This window comes from Chanodichthys erythropterus, chromosome 1 (assembly GCF_024489055.1).
Source record: "Chanodichthys erythropterus isolate Z2021 chromosome 1, ASM2448905v1, whole genome shotgun sequence".
Taxonomy (NCBI): domain Eukaryota; kingdom Metazoa; phylum Chordata; class Actinopteri; order Cypriniformes; family Xenocyprididae; genus Chanodichthys; species Chanodichthys erythropterus.
Window position 1 is genome coordinate 10,151,851 of NC_090221.1, and position 17,669 is coordinate 10,169,519.

The 17,669-nt window shown below is 37.5% G+C and overlaps 1 protein-coding gene across 1 annotated transcript in view; it reads right to left on the bottom strand.

Moving 5' to 3' along the window:
- Positions 1-17,669, bottom strand: part of cyfip2 (cytoplasmic FMR1 interacting protein 2) — a 35,868-nt gene that overhangs the window by 11,502 nt on the left and 6,697 nt on the right. The window contains exons 2-20 of the mRNA XM_067387565.1: positions 14,972-15,121; positions 14,042-14,131; positions 11,294-11,371; positions 10,737-10,838; positions 10,255-10,436; positions 9,204-9,300; positions 8,674-8,802; positions 8,486-8,590; positions 8,310-8,398; positions 5,196-5,433; positions 4,819-5,111; positions 4,599-4,746; positions 4,350-4,503; positions 4,042-4,198; positions 2,814-2,910; positions 2,639-2,715; positions 2,394-2,502; positions 2,065-2,184; positions 745-944 (exon numbers count right to left, since the gene is read on the bottom strand). Coding sequence (XP_067243666.1) covers positions 745-944; positions 2,065-2,184; positions 2,394-2,502; positions 2,639-2,715; positions 2,814-2,910; positions 4,042-4,198; positions 4,350-4,503; positions 4,599-4,746; positions 4,819-5,111; positions 5,196-5,433; positions 8,310-8,398; positions 8,486-8,590; positions 8,674-8,802; positions 9,204-9,300; positions 10,255-10,436; positions 10,737-10,838; positions 11,294-11,371; positions 14,042-14,131; positions 14,972-15,088 — 2,582 coding nt within the window. The 5' untranslated portion in view covers positions 15,089-15,121. The remainder of the gene's footprint in view (positions 1-744; positions 945-2,064; positions 2,185-2,393; positions 2,503-2,638; positions 2,716-2,813; positions 2,911-4,041; positions 4,199-4,349; positions 4,504-4,598; positions 4,747-4,818; positions 5,112-5,195; positions 5,434-8,309; positions 8,399-8,485; positions 8,591-8,673; positions 8,803-9,203; positions 9,301-10,254; positions 10,437-10,736; positions 10,839-11,293; positions 11,372-14,041; positions 14,132-14,971; positions 15,122-17,669) is intronic.

Here is a 17,669-nt window from a genome sequence, read left to right on the forward strand (position 1 = left end):
ATCAGCCGATGAGAGAGCAAGATACAGAGCAGCGGGGAGTTCGGGGAGGAGTTATAGACCACAATATCAGCAAGCATGGCTTCATTCACATAAACATTACAATTATATCAAACAGAAACAAAGCACAAACATTTGCTTGACCATCCGCAACAGCAGCACATTGAAAAGTTATGTATTTAGCTCCAACGGTCATTGCAGAACACACAATCCTTGTACTTTGCGTCTCCCCAAACATTTCCTCCATATTCTTCTTTTCTTTATGTTGTTTTCACTGCAAATCAGCACACAGGCAATTCGTATTTCAAGCTTCATGCGGGCTACTATTTTTAATAATAATCCCACCGTGTGTCTCAATCAGCTCCCTAGTTCAGTAGTCAGGGCACTGATCAGGGTATCAGCCACATTCACTTTCATTATGTACTGATTCACTACCTAGGGAGCTAGGGAGCTGATTGAGACGCAGGACCAGTCTCACGTGAGAACTCTGGTCTTGCGCGCGTTGTTTCCTTGTCAGGTCTCGCGTGTGTTTGGTTGTGAAACGTAGTTTGCGTGCCAGACAGAGTTGTCGGCGATTCTTCCTATTGTAAAGTCACGCAGTGTGAAACCTTCTGTCGCCGATCCATCGTGCAGTATGAACGCAGCAGCGACTGAATGCTGGCCAAGGTAGTCATGCAGTGTGAAAAGAACAGTGACCCGACTACTTTGAAAATCGTGCAGTCTGAACTCGGCATTATGGTCACTGACCTGTTGGTGGAGCCATTGTAACAGTAGTTTGGTAAAAAGTCAAAGTTGAGTTCCCAGAAGACGTGCAGCGTGATGCGCCCGTATGGTGCAGATACGTTGTGGTTGGCCTCTCGGAACATGGCGTCAAAACTGTCCAGGGTCATGTGCTTAGATAGCAGACGATGAGTCAACCTGTTGATTTCCATCAGCCATTCAAGCTCCTGAAACACACATGACCAAACCTAATTTCACAAGTCCTTAGAGTCTTTTAATTTCGAAATCATAACACTTTTGTCATTCTAATATTAACCCTACAAAGCCTACTGTATCATCGCTGATACGCAAGTTTCTAAGGCCTCTAAATTGTTAACATGATCAAAAACTTTGCTGAAAAAAAAAACATCTCTTGTCTGATAGTTTATACATTTAGTAAAAGGCCTTTATTAATATAATTCTAAAAACATCCCTCTTCAGTTTGTGGTTCATGTCTTTTTGCTATGAAATCTTTACTGTTTTTATAAAGTAAATGTAAGAATAGCTTTTATTTTGTTAGCAATATTTCAAGATGAACACTTGCTAGAATTAGGCAAATTCAAGCTTTTTTTTTTTTTTAAATGTGAGTATCAAACATGATACATCAGGCTTTTGTCTATTTGTATATCTCTCAGCTGCATTGATTTATATATGTTTTGCCCCTCAAATAAAAACTACAGAGTTCTGATTATAAAACTCAGCATTTAAATTTCACCTTATTAAAATTTTATTGTGAGATATAGAGAGACAACTGATATTTATATGTTATGTAGTCATAGTTATGGAGTAGTCTGCTTCACTGTTATAAAGATCTCATTGATTTACATCAGAATTTCATCTTTTTAGTCATAAATATCAGCAACTGCACTAAATTGCATATTATTAATCAGTCTGGGCATTTCTTTCCACTTCTCGAGCTCCATATTTTCATATATCATACTATATGAGCCATAAAAGCCTGATGTATCAAATATGATACTACTACTTTTTTTTCAACAAACCATTTTATTTAAAAAAAATTATATTTATTAATATTTTTTTAACTATTATTTCATATGTCAGGCTTTATAGGGTTAAAGGGATAGTTCACCCAAAAAGGAAAATTCTGTCATCATTTAATCATTCTCAAGTTGTTCCAACCCCGTATGAATTTTCTTTCTTCTTCTGAACAGAAAAGAAGATATTTTTCACAAAAGAATATCGGTAACCAAACCGTTGATGGTCCCTATTTACTTTCAAAGTATGAAGAAAAAAGAAAAAAACAAGTTTGTCACAGAATAAACAGAGATTATGGAGATTATGTTATACCACTATGGAGGTGAGGTCCTCGCTCTCAAAGCGGCTGATGGCCTGATCCAGAGATTTGTACATGGCTGCTGAGATCCTCTGAGTTATCAACCTGTTCAGGTCAATGGAGCGACCCAATAGCTATAAAACACAATCACAAATATATTATGCAAATTAATCTTTATAAAGGATCCAGAGTGAAAGTTAATTTGTTATTTATTAAAACTACAACACACACTTACAGATCATAACAGCTAGGAGATATTAAATGCATTTATTATCAATTATTAATTCACTAAATAGAAAAACAATTTTGAGTTGCCCATTCAAATGGTAGAATTGTGTGACACCTGCACATGTCTCTGTTTGAGCAGTGTCTCGTAGCGGTTTGAGGGCGGGTATGGAATGATCACACCATAGTTCTTACACTCCGCACGGAAGCGTTTGTCTAGGAGGACACTGTGAGGAAGAGAAAGAACCATACAATCCATTCAAAGATCAAAAAACCCATCTAGCAGACTAATGTCCTCACTTTGACCTTAACTAGCATGAGAAACAGCACTAACATTTAAAATAAGAAAGGAATATTTTTTACCTTCCAGCCATTGCTTTGTAGTAGGCAAATATCTGGTCAGCTAACTTGTATACAAACTGATCAAAACACAGGTTGACCTAAAAAGAAAAGAGATTACTTTAGTTTTTTCTTAATAAGATACATTTTTGAATGGAAGACATATTAATAAATGGTAGATAAATCTGTGACACTCTACCTCGGCCTCTATCTCATCATAGAGGAACTGCTTCTTGAATTTGGTGAGGGCATAATAACCACTGTCATTATAAAGGTCCAACGGATACAACACATATCTGAGGGGGGAAAAGGATTTCTGTCAAAAAATGATACATTCGGACAGACACAATTGGTCAATGTTCACATACACTACTGATCAAAAGTTTGGGGTTGGTAAGATTTTTTAAATGTTTTTGAAAGAAGTCTTTTTATGCTTACCTAGACTATATTTAGTTGATAAACAATGCTGTAAAACGGTAATATTGTGAAATATTATATAAGGGATAATGTACAGTGCACAAGAAACCACAACAAGGTCGTTATGCAGCATTTCTATTGACGACGACCATTATTTAGGAACAACTCACCTTGGAATGTCAGATTGACCAATCAGAATCAATTTTAGAGATTTCAAATTTTCTATTTTAAAATTGAATTAATTCTTGTGATGGCAAAGCTGAATTTTCAGCATCATTACCACAGTCGAGAATACTTTTGTGCGCAAAAAACAAAAATAACTACTTTATTCAACAATTTCTGGATGCAACACATGTGTATGATGCTGATGCAGGAGCTGGCCAATAACGAGCCGGTGTTCTGACGTAGAACCTGGAAGCCTGCATTGTGTCTACAACATAAATAGTGTAGGAGAATGACAAGGAAGAGAAGAAATTGTTGAACAAAGTTGTTATTTTTGTTTGTTTTTGCGGACAGAAAGTATTTTCATCACTTTATAACATTAAGGTTGAACCACTGTAGTCATGTTAACTATTTTAACGATGTCTTTAGTACCTTTCTGGGCCTTGAAAGTGGTAATTAAATTGCTGTCTACTGAGGAGTCAGAGAGCTCTCGGATTTCATCAAAATGATCTTAATTTGTTTTCCCGAAGATAAACGAAGGTCTTACGGGTGTGAAACAACATGAGGGAGAGTAATTAATGACAAAATTCACATTTTTGGGTGAACTAACCCTTTAATATTTTTGTGGAAATTGATGTATATTTTTTAGGTTACTTTGATGTATAGAAATTTCAAAAGAACAGCATTTATTAGTTTTATAAATGTATTTGTCACTTTTAAACAATTTACTGCACCCTCGCTAAATGTATTTATCAATTTGTCAGAACAAAAATACCCTAACTGACCCCAAACTTTTGATTGGAATTGTACTTAATAATCAATATGAACTTTATGTATATGACACATACTCCATCATGGAGGGCTCTTTGGTCTCCAGAATGTGATCGGTGAGGATCCAAGGCATGGACATCTCGATGGGGAACTGGATGCGACGGCCCATGGTGAGCTCCAGGAAGAACTCTCGGAACCAGAGTTGGGACAGATCACAGCACTGCTGCAGGGCCTCTGACAGCCGATCAGGAGAGAATGAGAACGTCATGAAAGGAATACAACATTTCTCTCAGTCTATTCTCTTTTGCCATGAAAATCATGAATATGCACTAGGTATATAAAGATGGTAGCCTTTCAAAATAGAAAAAAGTTACTGTTGTCTCACCACTAAAGTTCAGAAGGTGGGTGAAGAAGAAAGACTGCTTGTGGAAGTCCTCGATGGCCTGAACGATGGGGCCATCCAGACTGCTGCGGAGAGTCTTCTTAGAGCCACTTTTATCAGCGATGAGAGACTCCAGCATGGTGCGCACCATGTAGAGCTGCAAAACAGGAAGGATCAGAAACAAACTTTGCATTACAGGCACTACAAATATCATTAAAAATCATCTATAATGCAAAAAACTATTTGACTGACCTGTGTGCTTGAGGGGCCGACAGCACGACGAGGAACTTTGATATCAAAGCCTCCTTTGGGGTCCTTCTCTCCCCTCAGACACGGGTCATTAGGAGGTTCTCTTCCCCCTTCCCAATCACAGATGGTTTTACGAATAGCCTGAAGTACACTACAGGGAAGCAAGAAGATAAGTAATGCCCCAAAAAGTATATAATTTTTTTTTTACATCTGAACTTCTTACCTGATGAGGACGTTCTTCTTCTTGCGCACAGCCTGTCTGAGTGGCTCTCTCAGGGTCACCTGGGCAAAGTCCTGGAGGGCGGAGTAGATGGTGTGCCTGATGGCCTGATTGAACACGCTCTCCATCCGGCCCATCAGAACCTGAAGACCCTTGATCATAGCAATGACCTCCACCAAGGCAAACTTCTCCTCGCTGGTGTAGTTGTAACGGGTAGCGCGTTCATACTCCTCAGCTGTGCCGGGACAGTCTTTATTACAGAATTTATCAGTTGGGTGGACCAGTTTCCAAGAGTACTAGAAGAAGAGAAGAAAATGAAATGCATGAAAAATGGACAACTGAAATGCTGCTGAAAACAGTTTGCACGATCTCAAACGTACCACTTCCATGACATGAGTGCTCCACTTGGACAGAAGCTGCAGTCCTCTGAGCGCCAAGTCAAAGAGCTCCCTGTATTCCTCATCAGACTTCTGACTGTCCAGTCCAGAGCCGGTCACCACCTCACTGTTACTGTAGCGCGCCAGCTCAGAGATGAAGCGGATGTGGTCTTCTCTGATCTGCACCATCTGCTCGCACAAGTTATACTGTGGACTGATGCTGCTCTGAGTGCAGGTCCACCTGAGAGAGAGATTTACACTACCATTCAAACACTTGGGGTCTGTAAGTAAGGATGGGAATTGACACAAATTTCATGATTTGATTCGATTTCAATTCAAAAGCTTGCTAGTGTTACACGATATACCGGTGTAACACTAGTAGTTTGTATTCAAATCCATCAGTTAACCGCCCCAATACAATACAACCATACCAACGTTCAACCCCCCCAAAGTTGAAACCAAGGGTGCTTTCACACCTGCCTCATTTAGTTCGGTTGAATCGTACCAGAGTTCATTTTTGCCCCTTTGGTGCGGTTCGTTTGGGCACGTGTGAAAGCAGCAATCGCACTCGGGTGCGCACCAAAAGCGGACCAAACACTTTCAAACGAACTCTGGAGCGGTTCGCTTGAGATTTGAAAGCAATCTGACCCAGTTAACAGACCAACGAACAAAATGATATCATTTTCATAACGGAAAATATGATATAAAAATCAGTAATGTCTGATTCTGTGAGTGAGCGCATTATTTACAATATCTGAAAACCAACGAGCGCCTCTGTTGTGTAATTACACTTCTCAGTGCGAGAATGCTGTCCCGACGAAGTCTCAATTCCCGCTCTGCTTTATTATAAAATTCAAATGGTCTCTCTCGACAGACACACGGACAACAGGTCGCCTACTAGACAGTGCTGGGAAATCCAGAGACGGAGAGAGAGAGAAAGAGCGCGGGTTTGAATTTGCCGCAGCAAATATGAATGGAGTATATAATTTAACTGCGGGAGAGACGGCTGCATTTATAAAGTATTTGTGTGTGTCTCGACAGTTACAAATAAAGCCACAATAAGCTCATGGAGCTAGCTTGTCAATCATTATTTTGATGGATGACGCAGCGAAAACTCTGACCAATAAGAGGACAGTTGTACTCGCATGGGACTTGCCTGAACTCATTTTGGTACGCTTTGAAATGTTGCCATGTGAAAGCGAACCGAACCAAGAAGAAAATGCAACATTGTAACAAATTTAGTCCCTGTTTCGGAACAAAACAAGCGATTCATAGGTGTGAAAACACCCCAAATCTACGCCCTTGCCGGTACTAGAAAGGTATCGCGATACCCTGCTTTTAAAAACAGTCCGGTTCTTCATTTTATTGGTTTCCGGTTCTTTGAGTGTCAGCTGTATTTCCTAATGTTCAACAGCAGGGGGCAGTGTGCGTGCAGCGCGCTGCTTCTAAGGCACATTGAGTGCGTGTTTATTCCTCTCAACTGCGCAACGGCTTTTATGGTGACGAAACGAGAGGTATGGTTGCAAATACAGGTGCTCTTGCAGACCGTCCACAAATTGTTGAGAAAGCAGATGCACAAAGGGAAATATGGCATTATTTTGCTTACACTGCCGACAGCCAGAGCAAGCCCACGGTTTTATTTATTTTACTCGTGCAAGCAGATCTCCGCAAAGAGGTGTATTATTGAGTCTAAGTTTAATAAGTGATATCTGGTTGCAAAAATAAAATTAATTTAAAAATATATAAAGATGTGAAGGGTATATACAGTTATTTTAAACCAATTTATGCTTTAATAACATTGCTCTAATTATTTACAGTAATATAATTTTTACAATCATCTTACTGTCAAAAACACCTGTATAAAAAAAGCAAAAAAGCGTAACAGCAAATAATTTACAATTTTATTGAGCATGAAAATGATAAAAAAATATATATTAAATCTAACTAACTTCACGGCATTGAAGCTCAAATCCAGAATTATCAGCCTGCACATTGTCATATGTTATTTATTTACTTTTCCTGCTGTTTTAGGGTTTTGCCATAGTATCGTTTAAGTATCGTTATCGTGATATTTAAGTTGGGTCTCGTATCGAAGTCAAAATTTTGGTATTTTTTGACAACACTAAAGCTTGCGATTCGATTCAATAATGATTATTTTTGATATATATCAGGTACAGTACATGGCAAATTTTTTCAAGGAAAAAAAGTCTCTCAACTAATTTTTATAATAATAAAGTATTTATAATAATAAAGTTTATTATAATTATAGTACATTTATAATAATTATATTTCTACTCCAATTCGTTTTTTTGAAATATAAACATTGAAATGGTGGCTGTCATAAAAATGTATTTATTCCGATTTATTCAAACATGCAATAAATATTGAAGAACACTAACAATTATAATGAACATGTAAAAAGGTTCATATATTTAACAAAATGCTCCTCTCTAGAGTTGATATTTTCCAGCTAACTAATTTAGAGTGACTGGTTCTTCTGAGGTAAATGTGAGGTTATGTGACACTGTTTACAAGCTTGCTTTATTGACGTTTTTCTGCAGTTGAAACACCGATTGAACGATTGCATGATATGGATTTCGGTAAGTACTATATTTAACATACCTTAGAATCAGTTGTTCATTCATGTTTATTTTGCGCTGTAACTGGTATTATAGTGGAGAAGATGATCAGTTCACGTTCGCTTTGCACTGCCGCTTAGCTTGAACTGAGACGTTACAGCGATCTGTCACGCCACATTAAACAGCGTCAAAACAGTATTTAGTTTTTGAATTTCATAATAAAAGGGACAGAATTTTAAATCGGGCACTTTGTTTCATATCGAAAGTAACAATACACAAAGCTTATTGTGATTTAAGCCTATTGGATGAGAGGCGCACTACAATGTCCTGTTCATTCATCAACTGAAAACAGGATAGATTATCGATATCGGTTCTTAAAACAAACAAACAAACAAACAAACAAACAACCTTACTGACCCCAATGGTTGCAGGGTCAAGCTCAAAAATAACGGTTTACTTTTCAGTAATGCTGAAAAAAGAACTAGTATCACACAGAAAGCAACCCTAATCTGATCTTTAGTAGTGGACGATCACTCACTTGGACTTGTTTTCTTCATAGTGGGCACTTGTTTCTATGTACCGTGACAGCTCGATCTGCATGTCTCCAAACAGGGGCACCACCTGGAGCTGTGAAGCATCCAAACAGTCATTACAAACAGAGGATTATGACAAAAAAACAGTCATTTTCAGGAGAACCAGACTGTTTATCTTCACCTTAAAGAACTTGTCGATTTTGCTGAGGTTTATCCTTTTCTTTGCATCCAGCTTATAGATGTTGCTGACATTTCCATCCATCAAGTACAGGCCAAAACCCATGACCTGAAACATAGAGCCGTACCTTAATTTGTGAACTTCTCTTTCAGCAGAGTCTTAAAGGCTTCAGCAAGAATGGATGCACTCACCTTTAGCAGCATGTGTTTCTCACTGGGGGTCAAGTACATTTTGTTCTCATAGTAATCCACACAGATGTTGACAATATCAGCCAGCAGCTCCTCATAACCTGGGATCACCTCCAGCTGCTGGTGCAGACACTGGACAAACATCGCACAAAACAAAACACTGCATGACAATGTCCAAATGAAAGATGAACAGAGAAGCTTCAGAGGAAGGCATGGTTATCCACACACATAAAACACATTTATTTCAGGCTTTTCCACACACAATAGCTTCATAAACTGTATGGACCACTTTTATGCTGCCTTTCTAGTGTTTTTTTTAGCCTTTATTAGAGTTAGAAAGTCAGAATTAACTGTTATTGAATTGCAAGAGCTGAACAAGTACAAGAACAATTATTAAAAATGTACAGCATACAAATTGGGAATGACATGAGAAATATAAAGCAAATAAAATATAGAATAAAAAATAACAAATGTACATTTTGGGTGAATTATTCCTTTTAAGTAAATATGACCATATGTGAAGTTCAATGTACCTGTGTAATTCTGTTGTGATTGGCTAAAAACATAGAGAGGTTTTGGGACTCCTGGATGGACTGTGGGTCAGCCATCTTTCTCAGGAACTGAGCCGCTCTGTAAAGATGAAATAGTGAAAGAAATTTTAGAGATCGAAAGAAACATGATATACATAAATTTCACGAACACACACTCTACCATATAGAAAAAGTTTGGGGTCAGTAAGTTTTTCCTTCTGTCACACTTTAGATTAGGGTCCAATTTTCACTATTAACTACGACTTTTGCTTCAAACTCCTTAATACTGCTTATTAAAGCAGAACTAAGTAACTTTTTTACCTTCATAAATAGTTTTCTAAAGTCCTTACGATGGTTAATTGCCTTCTAGTGGTGTGTTTGAGGCGAGCACTAACCCCCTCTGGCACGTCTAAGCCAGAATACAGCACTTGCAACTTGAGCTGCACCGACCCGAAACAATCTCGCCTCATGTTCACGTTCACGCGAGAGTGACAAAATGATTTACGGTAATTCAAAGACAATGTATATATTATGTCTTTATAAGACAATTTCAAAAATTACCCACCTCCATCGAGTGTACTGTATTTGCAAATTACCCACCTCCTCTTTCTTGTACTGTATTTGCAAAAGTACTGCGCTGGCGAGCGTTGTAGTCATTGTAGTCCAGAGCTGCGCTTGGAGTATTTATGACAGTGTCATTCACTGAAGGAAACTGTAGGGGGAGCTTCGCGAATTTTGCTTAGTTCTGCTTTAATAGTTAGTAATGTAGTTGTTAAGTTTAGGTATTGTGTAGGATTAAGAAATGTAGAATATGGTCATGCAGAATAAGGCATTAATACATGCTTTATAAGTACTAATAAACAGACAATTTCCTAGTTATATTCATGCTAATAAGCAACTAGTTAATAGTGGGAATTGGACCCTAAACTAAAGTGTTACTGACACTTCTTTCAAAACCATAAAAAAATCTCCCCAACCCCAAACACGTATGTGTGTGTGTGTGTGTTTCATGGAAAATCACTTTTCCTTCAACATAAACACGACCCTGTAATACCTTTTGTAAGCAGAGTGGTCATTTTTTACACTGCACTTCATGTTCTTCAGTTCGTCCAGCACAGCAAACATGTTGATGAACTTTCCTAAAGTGAGCAGGTATGCCTCGGATACAAAGTCCTTCCTGCGTTCAGCATGACAAAGTCGCTTTACCTCGCTGCAAAAACGTTCAATGGCCTTGCGCTAGAAGGAGGGATATCAATGTTATTGCCATGTATTAGTGAAATGTCATGATTCTCAATACCAATTTTGATAGCTCAGCAAAAACGAATATGAAAAGTTACATTTTAATATAATTAAATTAAATTGCATGTAGTTTTCAAGTATTAAGTTAACATTTCTTTCTTAAAGCAATGCAGTAAAGAGTCAAAAATAAAATAAAAGCAATGAGTGTTTCTTTTTCTTGTCAGTATTGTTGTTTGATGAACATGATATTTAAGAATTAATAAATAATAAGTTCAAAGAGTTTTATTCCTCTCTCACCTGGAAGTACATGAACTTCATGAGTTTGGTGACCTCAGGTTCCAGCACCTCCACAGTCTTCTCATAGATCTCCACTCGGTTTGGCTGCTCATTGCACTTCACCTGAGATACACAAGAGGGCGACATTAAAATAGCTGGATTCAGAACTGAGATTATGAATAATGAGTTAGTTGTGCAGAGCAGTCATGCTGTTGAACGTCGTCATTTCAGTCATCTCTTTTAGATAAACAGTTGAAAATGGGTTCGAACTCTCTTCAAACAAAGAAAAAATGGTGGAGAACATATCTTAAAAAGTCCATTCATGCAAGACATAACACAGTTTTTTGAATGCTGGCACTTGGCAGCAGTATTTGAAAAATTCAATAAAATGTATGCAAATGCAACTTGATAGATGATACTCTAGCATGTTCATACCGAGTTCCTCTTCTGCAATATGACACACCTGATAGTAAAAGTGTATGTGGGCTAGTAGGCCAAAGTGTGTATGAATATTACTAAGAGTACTAAGAATACACCTCTCATTGGACCACAGTTAACTGCATTAGATGTGTGTGTACCTGAGGAATGGCTCTGGAGCAGCTCCTCCAGGTGTATAGCATGACGGCATACTCATGCCCCTCCTCCAGCATTTCATTCTGAGAGGAAAAACACAGTTTGAAAAAGAGGGAAAAGAACAACAGCTATAGGAACCACAAACAAACTCCTGTGAATTCTGTGTAAATGTGTGGTTAATACATTTTATGACCTCATGCTTAGAAACATGGAATTCACCATTATGTATATCATGTAGTATAACTAGTTCTACATTTCCTGAAAGAATTCTCAGCGTTTACAAGGCAACAATAAGGGTATGGATAGATGTAAACCCAACTATAGGCATAGGGAGAAAGAGAGAAACCAACCCGGCAAAACTAGATTGCTCCAATATAAATAATCATAAGAGCCATTGTAGTCTAGACGGTTTTGTTGATTAGAGTGGCAACATGCATTCAGTGTAGACTGAGTCTCTAATTATGCTCCACTTTCTATTAATAAATCATGTAACCTGGATTTCTGCCAATCACAATTCAGCAAGTATTACAATTCAGGCTTTACAAAACTAAGTATGTGCAAAACTGACTAGTTAGTGGGTTTACAGAACAACGCTGTAATAAAAATGGAAAAGCTTTTCTTTTGTGTTTTTGAAATGTTTTGCGTACAGAAGACAATGTTGTCAAAACGATCCCCATTCACACGGATCTACGAAAACAACTAAAAACACTGTATTATGCATGCCAGGCCAATAGTTGGTGATGTCACATTGTAAAGAAACACTATGCGCCTATAGACTGAACACGTAAAATGCATGCGTATGAAGTAACCGTTTCCACAAATTCACATTTTGTAGTTTAAATGTACGGCCAAAACACACTAAAACTTTTCAGTTTTTAGTTGAAAACGATGTCATGTAAATGCCCCCTAAGTGGTTTTGAGGAAGTCTTGCATGATTAGGCTTGTTACAACACCTGATCCTGATCAGACTAATCTGTACTGTTCAAAAACAGTTGAAAAAAACCCCCAACAACAATAAAAAGCACCCTATTTCTAAAATATAAAGGCAGTAATATAAAATAAACGAATTATAAACATATGTAAAATATTCTCTGGAAAATATTTACTTTATTAAGTTGATCCCGTGTCTTTTATTGTTCAATAGAATTGTGAATTTGTTTTGGGAGAAAAAAAAATTTTGATTAATCTCAAATTTTCAGATTGAGAGTTTATAATGCAGAATGAAATAAGGTAATAAGGTAAATTTTAAATTTTGACTTTTTTCTCTGAACTTTTCCCCATATCCTTAGCACCCCCTTGTGGCCCCTTGGTAGTCATTGAAAGCTCTGGACTAGGCGACCTTATTGATCAATCATTTATGAAACATGCGAGTCTGCACATTAAGCATGTCGATTTAAATGTATAAAAGTGAGAAGAGAATAATCTTAGTAAGTACGAGGGTATGATTTCAATAGGCCTAGAAAAACACTATATATGCACTCCTGAATCCAAGTTTAGAGATGCCACAGAGTTCATCCAGACCTACAACTATATGCTCATAAGATCTTTAACAGAAGGTAGCTGAAGCAAACAGTACCTCCAGTCCTTGAGGACTTCTCCATTTCTCTGACTAACATGTACAACTGTTTGACAGTCCAAGCACATCCACGAGCCACTGAGCCGTGTGAGGAAGAGGTGGAGTAGCTGCTTCAATTTCAATTCTATCCAGCACAAACCCCAAACCCCCACAGAAACAAAACAGTACAGAACAACAAGAATAAACAAGGGTGGCTTTGACAAAAGCTGTTTTGTCCTGAGCCCTTCGCCTCTGCTAAAACAGAAATGAAACTGATGGGGTTTTGATATAGCACAAAACATCTTGCCCAGATTTCACACACTGACCCTTAAATAGTCGTTACTGTTGCATTAACTTGCTGTTAATACTTTGAGTTGTTCTGAAAAATTGATGTTCATATTTTTAAAACGAGGGAACAAATTATTATATCACGCACACCATTTACTAAAACGAGAATTCGTGGCCACAATATGTCATGTGCGAGGCTCTGTACAATCCAAGTTTAGCATAATGAAATACCTTCTTTTTAAGTTATTGAAAACCAGGTTCAAATTTAGACTGATTTAACAAACAATGGCACATTAGAACAACAAAGATGTTGGGAATAGAAAACAGAGTTGTTTTTGTAGTAGATTGCACTATAACAATAATTAAGTGGATTCACTAAACGCCAAATTTCTCAAGAAACATTTCCTATTATTATCAATGCTAAACACAGTTGAACTGCTTAAGATTTTTGTGTAAACTGTTTTTCAGGATTCTTCAAAGAATAGAAAGGACAGCATTTATTTGTAACAGTATTCTTTTGTAACATTATATAAATATAATGTTTAATTTAACAAACCCTTGCTGAATAAAAGTATAAAGTATTACTTTCTTTAAAAAAAAAAAAAGAAAAAAAAAATATTACTATCCACAAACTTTAATTTTAATACACAACATAACACAACTTTATTATATTGGCCAACGCAAAAACTGACTCTGCTCAGGACTGATTTAAATATCGCTGTGACAAAGAAAAGCCTACATTAAATAAACTGAATGGCTGTTTCTGCTTCTCAGTGCCCTTCTGATAACGATTTCAGTAAGAACCATAAAGAGCAGCTTTGTTATAATGCAACATCCTTTTGTTATTGCTGCCCTGGTCACATGACCAGCTATCCTAATGTGCTGTTTCACAAAGTATCCTTCTACTTACCATGCTGGAGTGCACAGTGGCCTGTTCAATGTAGCGGGCGATACCAGTGACAAACGCATTTCTGTCCTCAAAGTTGGTGTCAAAGTTTGCCTAGTAACAGATAGAAGGCTACTGTGAACTGAACTCTACATCCTACAAAAAAATATTCAAATGTATTTGTGTTAAAGGGCTAGTTCACCCAAAAATTTAAATTATCCCATGATTTACTCTCAGGTTTATATGTCTATCTTCTTTCAGACAAACACAATCGGAGATATATTTAAAAATATCCTGGCTCTACCAAGCTTTATTATGGTGGTGAATGGGGGGCCAGTTTTGAAGCCCAAATATTATTGGTGAACACGGAAGTGCAAAGGACAGAGCAAAACAAAACACCGGTCACAAATTAGAAGTCTAAAATGAGAAATTTTAAAGACAAATGTCAGAAGGATTTCGATATAAGATATAAGAGAAGAAGAGCTTGAGTTTGTTGCACAGCCTTATTTTTTTGAACCACGTCTAAGATTACGATACTCCTACATCCTATGTCATACATCACTTCAGGGGTTACTTAAGTTGATTTGCGCAGTATGTGTATGGTCTTGAGGCAGAAGCTAGTTATTTTAATTTATAAAGTATGGATATTATACATTTAAATATAGATTAAATATGGATATTTTTCTTACAAAATCCCATCTCTTTGCCTTTATTAAAATTACTTTTATGGATTAATTTTTATGGATTACTTTTATGATGGATGGATGCATTTTTTTGGGCTTCAAAACAGGCCCCCCATTCAGCTTGGTAGAGCCAGGATATTTTTTAAATATATCTCCAGTTGTGTTCATCTGAAAGAAGATAGTCATATACACCTAAGATGGCTTGAAGGTGAGTACATCATGGGATAATTTTCATTTTTGGGTGAACTATCCCATTAATGCATAAGGGTACCTGGTACATAATGGAGGATGGTGGGGGTTCGATGCATGGCTGCTGGTCTGGGAGGGGAAGCTCCTCCAGCAGGTCCACATTGGACAGCGCATCCTCCAGGGTCACGTGGGTTGTCATGGCGACACAGGTTCACTCACAAAACAGCCCAATCTGAAACAAAAATAGGCCATGAGCTTCAACATCATCAGACAAGGATGATTCAGCACTTCAACTCTATGTTTAAGTGAAATGCAGTCTATAAAACACTGGCATTTGAAAAGAGAAATGTCATGACCTTAAAGAAATCTCTTTAGTTAAAGTCTTTCACTCGGTTTCACTGGTGGAATTCAATTATTCTCAAAACACAAGTGCTGCTGCCAGCAAATTCCAAAAGACATTATTAATTGTGGCTGCAACAGATTTTGTCAGTAAATTAAATTAATGTATAATAAAGGGGTAGGTGAAATGACCCAAATCTTCACAATACGAGTAATTTTATTTCATGATAACTATGTATATATGAGATATATATGAGAGAGAGAGGTTATGATACCACTGAAATTCCTGACAGCAATTTTGACACAGTAAAAACCAATACTAGCCTTTATGTTGTCTTAACCTACTATGTTTACAGGAATAAGGCAAGAAAGTCATTGTTGTGCTGCTTAGAGCGCTTCAATTAAATTCAATTCACATTTATTTGTATAGCGCTTTTCACAATAGATATCATTTCAAAGCAGCTTTAAAGAAAATGCATGTCAACATTACAATTTAGAGTGATCCGTTATCAGAGATGACTGTGTCCAAATTATGTAATTTCAGAAATGTACATATGCAAATCACGCAGTTAGCTAACAATGCATTCATTTAAATAATGTATTAATTTAAGGCAAAAAAAAAAACATTAAAAAAAATACTTGTGTGGTTGAACAGTTTAAAATCGCTTCAACATTTAAACTGGCAAGGCTTAAACGCACGCAAATGATAAACTTACATGATTCAAATTTCAACAGGTCTACTAGTATATTTCCTACTATATATACACTATACATAATTGCATTTTATAATATAATAAGCCCACATATGAAGGTAATTCAAGACATTACATTATTGTATTGTAAAGAAGAGTTGTAAAATGTTGCATGTCTTTTCAGAATGTAATACCATGAACAACACATTTCTAAAATGCAGCGTCAAGATAAAAATAGTTAAACTTTTAAAAATGCATCTCAAGACCTCTGCATTCTCAGGAAGTGTGATTTGGTATTGCCCGTATTAGACCAGGGTTTGCTTGACTGCAGCCTGCAAAAATAATGTTTTGTAGAAATGCACTAGTTGACTGGCCATAAATCGGTTTTTAGTTTTATTTTGCCTGATCTCTGTTCCAGACTTGCACACAAACTGCATTGCAATCATTTCCCAAAATGTCATTCGTGTGAAAATATTACAAAGTCTGTAAAGAGGATGCTAACACAGGCCAGAGACGCGTCACGCTGAAGACCACAAAGAGAAGAGAATGCAGATGCGCTAGCACAGCCAAGTGTGCTGCTTAAGTCCTGAAAAGTGAAGCCAAGGCATTTCGATCACTCCCTGGTGGCTGGCTGCAGTATAGGTTATAAACCCCACCCCTCTCCACGTACAGGTAATTGAATGGTACGAAAGCCAAACAACGACTGACTGTTACTTGGATACTCTGGCTTCATTTTTCTACAGTGGAAGGAAGTGGAGATGCTCTGTCCATCTATTTTACAGTTTATGGGTACAGCAAGCTCACTGTTTGTGATACTCGAAATATTAGAAGAAAAATATAAATACTGAATTGGGGGTGGAGGTGTATATTTTCTGTCTTCAGAAAAGTTTCAATGGCATTTTTTTTGTCCTCTACCTCTGTCTAAAGTAGTGTTTATAAGCACTGTGCTGCTTTGTGTACAGTAGTACCCAAAGAAACTGCTGCTGTTACATAAGTGCCACCTACTGTCAGAGAGTGAATTTGCATTTTCTGTCTGCTGTTTTTGTATTATGTAGCATAATTTCACAAATCTAAAGTCAGACCACTCTGTGTTTTTGCTTTAAAGGTGCTAAAGAAGATCTTTTCTTCGACTGAGAAACCAAAGACTGTTACTGAGTTTTTTAAATGAGCGCATGCGTAAGAACAACCCCCCTCCTTCGAAGGAACGCCTCCCAAAACTCGTAAAACACTCATATTGGAACACGAGTGTTTACCACCGGCATTCGCTGTGTCGTGTTAGTGGATTCATTATGTCGGACTCACCACAGGTAACTCATAATCTGCAGTTGTTACTCCTGTCTCCGGACAAAAACATTGCATGCAGCGCCTGTGGAGTGTGGAAAGTTACTGGAGCGCGCAGCCACGCTCGTCTCTCACAAGGAACGTCATGGCAGTGATTGACAAGCTAGAGGGCCAATCCGCGCATGTCTCTCACAAGGAACGTCACGGCAGTGATTGACAAGCCAGAGGGCCAATCGTTTACGTGATGATCGCATAAACGATTGGCTGATGTTTTTAAGGCCCTACCTCGTGCACAGATGATGTATATTAATATTATTCCTTTCAGTGCACCTAATAAATAGTCTTTTATCAGTTAGTAAAGACAGTTTCAAGTAATATTGCAAAATGTATAAAACAAAACATCCTCTTTAGCACCTTTAAATCTTGCAATTATGCAAAAACAACTGCTCATGCTACATGTGTGTAGCA